We start from the raw sequence: 7,187 nt of genomic DNA, 5'->3' as shown, positions 1-7,187 counted from the left end.
ACTTGACAGTACACAGTAGTCTTAAAAAGTCTCGGTTTTTATTTTGTTTCACGCCAAATCCAAATCGTACTAATAAAAACTGACACTATCTTTTCAAATTTTTTTATATTTGATAAGCTTGGCATGTATGAAATAAAAGTTGTGATATACTTTAATATTGTAATTTTTGGTTTTTTTAGAAAGTGTGAAAGATACATAAATTGGAGGGTCCGATTTCTATACTTCAAATTTTTTAATTTTTTTTAACAGAAATTCCTCGATCCGATTTCTGTACCGTCACAATTTCCTCGGTCCGATTTCACAAATCCTTTAGTCTGATTTCTGTATCCTCATAAATTAGACAGTCCAATTTTTGTTTAACTAATTAAACGGTCTCATATTTAAGAATAATACCCCATTAACCCACATTTTAAAAAAACACGGTTATTATTCCAATATCAAAAACAAAATCTTCTATGACCTCTCCTACTCTCACTCTATCACCAAAAGAAGGGCAAAACACTATAATAAGCCAACATCAATCCAAATTTACCTATATGAGCCAAACTGAAAATCGATACAGCAATGAGCCAGATCATATTTTTATGTAATTCGAACCAGGGTAGTTCGAACTTCATCCTCAAGTAATTCGAACCAGACCAGTTCGAATTTCGAAGAAAAAATTGAATGTAAATCGAACCAGACTGGTTCGAACTACCTATGCAAGTAATTCGAACCTCTCCAGTTCGAATTAGGGGGAAATGTGTTCTTCATGTAATTCGAACCACCCTGGTTCGAATTACGCTTAAGCAAGATTGGTAGTAATTCGAACCACCCTGGTTCGAATTACTAGGGAATGGCCTATATAAGGAGTTCGAATCAGGCTCATTCGAATCATTCTCACCTTCCCCTGCCCCACCAAATCTCAGAGAAAACGACCCAGATTCTGTCCGCGAAAGACCTGAACGCAATATTCTGCTCATGGAAGACGATTCGGCGCGGTTATATCGGTTGGACGGAGTCGCCCATATAGCTGGGGTCATCAACGAAGAGGTTAGTACGGAAATAACTTTGTTTTACCGGTACATGTGAGTTTGTGGTTTGGCATGCGAGTAAGATATTGGTTTAGTTGGTGGTTTATTTTAGTGGTTTATGTTAGTGATTTCTGTAAATGGTTTATGTTAGTGGTTTTTGTAAGTGATTTATGTTGGTGGTTTATCTTAGTGGTTTATGTTAGTGGTTTATGTTAGTGGTTTATCTTAGTGGTTTAGGTATGTGGTTAATGTTAGCGGTTTACGTTAACGGTTTACGTTTGTGGTTTTTGTAAGCGGTTTATGTTGGTGGTTTATGTTAGTGGTTTATGTTAGTGGTTTATGTTAGTGGTTTATGTATGTGGTTTATGTATGTGGTTTATGTAAGCGGTTTACGTTAACGGTTTACGTTAGTGGTTTTTGTTAGTGGTTTATGTTGGTGGTTTATCTTAGTGGTTTATGTTAGTGGTTTATGTTAGTGGATTATGTTACTGGTTTATGTATGTGGTTTATGTAAGCAGTTTACGTTAACGGTTTACGTTAGTGGTTTCTAGTAGTGGTTTATGTAGGCGGTTTAGTTGTGGTTTTATAATGTTAGATCTTTCATGTCAGTAGCCTATGGGGGTTTCTAATTTAAGTTTCTTATGCAAATTGTTCTCGTTCTTGGTATTTTTAAGCGTCTATACATAGTAAGATTTTTTCGTTTATCAATTATCGTGTTGGTTATGTTTGTCACCGGTAATTAAGCTGGTTCTAAGAATGCGGCTCATTTCTTCCGCAGCCTCAGCGATGCATCAGGAGCATGCGGCGGCAGCAGGGCATGGTCCTGGATGACAGATACGTTCCGTACCTGCAGATGGCTGGTCTTTACCATCTTGCAAGGTTGAACGATAGATGGTTCCGGTTGGACGAGGCCCTTGTGAGTGCGTTTGTTGAGCGATGGCGTCCGGAGACTCACACGTTTCACATGCCGTTCGGAGAGTGCACTATCACACTGCAGGACGTGGCATACCAGCTGGGTTTGCCAGTGGACGGGCATTACGTCAGCGGCTGCCTATCAGAGTTCCATATATACATCGAGGGTGGCCGTCCAGCCTGGGTTTGGTTCGAGGAGTTGTTTGGAGTGGTACCTCCTCCTAGCCAGGTTCAGAAGTACGCGGTCAACTGCAGCTGGTTTCAGGAGACGTTTGGTGAGTGCCCGGAGGGAGCTGATGAGGATACTGTGCGTCGTTATGCCCGTGCGTACATCATGATGTTGTTGGGCACGCAGCTTTTTGCGGACAAGTCGGGTAACCGCGTTCACATCAGATGGCTTCCGTTTGTAGCTAGGCTGGAGGAGATGGGGACCTACAGCTGGGGTTCTGCAGCACTGGCATGGTTGTACCGGTGCATGTGCCGTGTGGCGAACAGAAATGTTATCAAGCTAGCGGGCCCACTTCAGCTACTTCAGTCATGGATTTTCTGGCGATTTCCTCGGTTTAGGCCTGCAGGATTTGAGACGTTCAGCTGGCCACTGGCCTCGAGGTACTTCCCTAATCTTTGTCTATTTCAATTTACTATTGGATACCCTAAGCACACATATAAGTAGCGGTAACACATGTGCATGTTGCAGGTGGTCAGGTTACATCCCTTCCAGTAGCGAGAAGGGTCCTAGAGTTCAGACGTGGAGGCTATGGATAGACCGGTTGCAGGATAGAGAGGTCAGTATGTAACTTAATAAGTTTTTTTATTTAACCAGAATTTACGAGTTGGCATCAAGAGTTGCCCTGACATTGTATCGTTCTGAGTGCAGTTTATCTGGATGCCCTACAGTAGCCCTGACGTACTTCAGGTCGTGCATCCCGAGGTTTTGGAGCCTCGACATATGGTGCTGTGGCGGTCTGTTACATCGCTTATCTACTTTGCCGTCATAGAGTGGCATCAGGTAGACAGAGTTCTTCCGCAGTTTGGAGGGGTGCAGCCCCGTCCACAGGCCGCCCTGAACATCGACTTTCTGATGTCGAAGGACGGCAGAGGCGGCGATCGATGGTTCCCGTCCCATTTGCAGAAGTGGCCGGGTCTTCAGACCGAAGAATATCAAACCAGTAATCAAACTCAACCTCGGTCTTGGCATATGCGGCATTCACTAGAAGCCTACGTGCATCCTTGCCCTTGAAGGTAAGGGCAAAATTAGCCGCTACGTGTCGAATGCAGAATGCACGGTATGCAGATGGAGGTAACCAACCCCCGTCCGGAGCCTCAAGCGCAGCCTTTATGCCGTTATGCCTGTCCGATATAACCAGAAGACCGGGCTGCGGTGTCACGTGCTGTCTAAGGTGGGAGAGAAAGAATGACCAAGACTCTGCATTCTCACCTTCTACCAGTGCGAATGCAACGGGTAGAATGTTGGAGTTCCCGTCCTGTGCAATCGCGATGAGCAAAGTACCCCCGTACTTCCCATACAGATGGGTCCCATCAATGCTAACTAAAGGCTTGCAATGGCGAAATGCCTGGATGAGCGGTGGAAACGTCCAGAAGAGTCTGTGAAAAAAAGCTTGAGACTCGTCTACTTGTCCACTAACTCGAACGGGGCTCGTCCGTAGGATTGCAACAGTACCGGGCATCGTCAATTGGACTCCCAAAACCCACCTGGGGAGCTCGTTGTATGACTCATCCCAGTCACCATATACGAGGGCAATTTCCTTCTGCTTCGCCATCCAGACCCTCCTGTAAGTCGGCCTAAACCCGAAGTGTGCTGCCGTGGCATTTAGGAGCACCTTGATGCTGACGGATGCATCGGCCCTAACCATTGGCATAACGAACGCGGAAATCACATGATAATCCAAGCTCCTGTGGTCACTCGAGATGGAGGTCGCAAGACAAGTGTGAGGTCCATTGTACCGCTTCACCTCCCAAATGCCCTTGCGCTTCCGCAGACTCAGTCGAATCAACCATGTGCACCCATTCCCAAACTCAGAACACTTACCCACATAACGGCGATGATCAGACTCCACAACCTTGTACTGTACCCCCCGCCGGATGCTGTAAGTCTTCACACTTAATAGGGCCTCGTCTTTATCCTGAAACTGCTGACCAACCTGGAACTCTGTCAAACCAGCAGTCCCTTCAGCATCTCTAACTCCGAATCCAACAGAGTGCCCTGAAACACCCTCTTGCCTCATGGCATCTAGGTCCAAAGAGGAAAAATGTGGTGGATACTGCTGTGTGCCAGAACTAGAACCACCGACTACCAATGCAGCCTCAGTCGCTCCAACCTCGTCGCCGCTGTCATCCTCAATCATATCCGGCTCGACGTCGTCCTCCTCTACATCACCCAACACTCCGTCACCGACGCCAACCGGTAGAACTCCATGTAGAGCGTTCGGCAGTATATCAACTGATCCTACCACGTCGCCTACTCCATCATTCAGATCAACAGCAAAAGACGGGGAGGCGACTGGTTCGACCGCTGGCTCGTACACAGGGACGGACGAAGAAGCAACGGCAGGCCTTGAACTCGAACCGGCTGCCGCTGCTTCAGTGGTGGCATTCCGGTTCGAACCCCCTGAGCTGGATACCACATCAACCAACTTTGCCAACAACTCTGGTGTCCTAACCTCGGGAAACTGCCTCCGACATAGAAACATGACTTGCAGGTCCTCATCACTACCAATCGTGAAGCAATCATACTTCACCGTATCCTGCAAGACAGTGATTGGAATGCGATAGAAAAACTTCTTCACTCGCTTCGCACCTTCCAGACCGAGTTTCATCAGCACGGATCTAACAAGATCATCATAGCTCGTCGTTGGTTTCACCACGATACAGAGAGGATCCTTATCTGTGAACTTCACACCGGAGCGAGTTTTTCTCTTAATGGATCCTCTATGGTGAACCAAAACCCCAAAACTCTCCTCACTAGCCATATTACACCCTCTATGAGAGCAACTCACGTTTAGCACCATATATATACTGCACTGTCTACCACTAATTCGAACCGGACTGGTTCGAATTCAAAATGTGTAATTCGAACCAGCCTGGTTCGAATTACTTGATGCAGCTTCTCCCTATATAATTCGAACCAGTGTGGTTCGAATTATGTGATATGTTTTCTTCCCAAGTAATTCGAACCACCCTGGTTCGATTTACTTGAACGAATTTCCCTCTTCATAATTCGAGCCACTCTGGTTCGAATTACTAATGAATTGAATTCGAACCACACTGGTTCGAATTATATAAATATAGGGTTTGGCTCATTGCAGTAACGAATTTCAGTTTGGCTTATTTAAGTAATTTTCAACTTCCCATAGTTTATTCTGGTTTTTTGCCCCCAAAAGAAATACTCTCACTCTCTCAAATTTAATATAAAAGAAAAAAACAGATTATAATTATGTATATATCTTTTTATTGTTAAGCAATATTTTTTTTTAAAAAATATTTTTAATAATAAAAAATATTATTTTAATTTTAAAATATTATAGTCTCTGTAATATAGAGTAAGTTTGGATAGGTTCATAAGTATTTTTTAGTTTATGAAAAATTGTAACATTAATGTTTAGTATAATTTTTAAAATCAAATTGTGACTTTCTAAAAAGTTATTTAATTGTTTATAGAGGAGTTAAAAAAATTATTTATCTTATAATAAAAAAAATTTTATTATTTTTTTAAAATAAATACTTTTAAAATTAAAAAATTAAATAGAAAATAACTTATTTATAAATTATATGTTACTTTTAATATAAGTATTTATTATTTAAGTTTTTTTTAAATTTAATTAAATTGTTTATTTAATTTGGCCATAATCATGACATACATACATACATATATATATATATATATATATATATATATATATATATATATATATATATATATATATATATATATATTTGTTTTTCTTTATAGATTATAGGATGAGGGATAGAAAAAAATTATAAAGATCCAAGATTCAATTTTTAAAATTTGTATATAAAATAAAAAATAATATAAGATTTTGTAAGGAAGAGTGACTTTGAATATACAGTATATCTATTTTATATATATGAAAATTGATATCTAGGTTTTCATGTAAGTGAGAATGAATGATATATCAATTATAGTATTTTATTGTTAAATTAATTTATTTTATAAATTGTAATTTTTATATAGTTTTAGTTTTTTTAATCATCTATTCTAATTAATAGTAGACTACAATGCAAACATCATCTTCTAATTAATATCTATTTTAATATAATTATTAGACTATCTTCTAATAAAAAATCTTATCAGTTTTTGTTATTAACTGTATTTGTTAAAACGTTATTGCATCATATATTTTAAGTTATGAATCATGCATATGCAATGACAAGAAATTATAAGGTGTGAAGTCAAATTGGTATCTAATGATATTGGAAGAAATTATTAAAATGTTTGGATTTATTTTAATTCAACATTAAAATTTTGTTTTCTTTAATTCTTGTTAGGGGGATTGTTTTTGTTTCAGAGAGAAGTGGAAGTTAGTGTGTGAGATATATAGAAATAGACAATGAACATAGAAAAGGGGGGCACACACAACACTTAACATTTGATCTTCTCTTACAAGAAAATGGAAACCCAAGTTACTCTTATATTTATTTTATTCCTTTTTTCTAATTTAATTTTGGTAAAATTTGCATGGCCCCCTCTCCTCTCTTCTCTCTTTCTCACTTCCTGCATCTTCTTAATTGCTGCATTTTGGGGTAAGGAATTATTCAACCAATTTGTTTAACTCCATATCTTGTTATTATTAATAACCAATTTATATTTCTCTAAATAAATTTGTTTTAGAAAAATATCATTATTATAATTATATTACAATATTATAATTAATATTTAATGAATAATACACAATTATACTAATTTAAAAAAAATATATCTTTATTATCTATCTATCTATTCTATTATATAAAAATCATATTTTTACACTTAATAACAGAACTGATGCAGCATGCTCTTAAGGCGTTTCCTTATTTATTTCATTTAATTCGTTAAAACAAATTAATTATAATTAATTAATTATATCAATTAATAAATTTGATTAGACATTCAAATCTCACCATTTATTTTAATTTATATGAATTTATTAATTATAATTAATTATATCAGTTAATTAATTTAGTTAATTATATTAATTATTTGATTTGATTGGAGTAAATATCGAATTATTTAATAAATAATAA

At 38.5% G+C, this 7,187-nt stretch overlaps 1 protein-coding gene across 1 annotated transcript; it reads left to right on the top strand.

Moving 5' to 3' along the window:
- The first annotated feature begins 1,744 nt into the window (after window positions 1–1,744).
- LOC112756665 (protein MAIN-LIKE 1-like) lies at window positions 1,745–2,722 on the top strand. The gene is made up of 2 exons (XM_025805289.2): window positions 1,745–2,534; window positions 2,623–2,722. The coding sequence occupies exons 1-2, from the start codon at window positions 1,813–1,815 to the stop codon at window positions 2,720–2,722; spliced, it is 822 nt and encodes a 273-aa protein (XP_025661074.2). The 5' UTR covers window positions 1,745–1,812.
- The last annotated feature ends 4,465 nt before the right edge of the window (window positions 2,723–7,187 follow it).

This window comes from Arachis hypogaea, chromosome 16 (assembly GCF_003086295.3).
Source record: "Arachis hypogaea cultivar Tifrunner chromosome 16, arahy.Tifrunner.gnm2.J5K5, whole genome shotgun sequence".
NCBI lineage: Eukaryota > Viridiplantae > Streptophyta > Magnoliopsida > Fabales > Fabaceae > Arachis > Arachis hypogaea.
The sequence above is the reverse complement of the archived record's forward strand: the minus strand, read 5'-3'. Positions and strand labels throughout refer to the sequence as shown.

Bases quoted from the DNA above. Each gene is read 5' to 3' on its own strand.
- LOC112756665 (XM_025805289.2), top strand. From the start codon at position 1,813: ATGCGGCGGCAGCAGGGCATGGTCCTGGATGACAGATACGTTCCGTAC. The intron at 2,535-2,622 runs GTACTTCCCTAA...TGCATGTTGCAG, and splicing joins AGCTGGCCACTGGCCTCGAG to GTGGTCAGGTTACATCCCTT.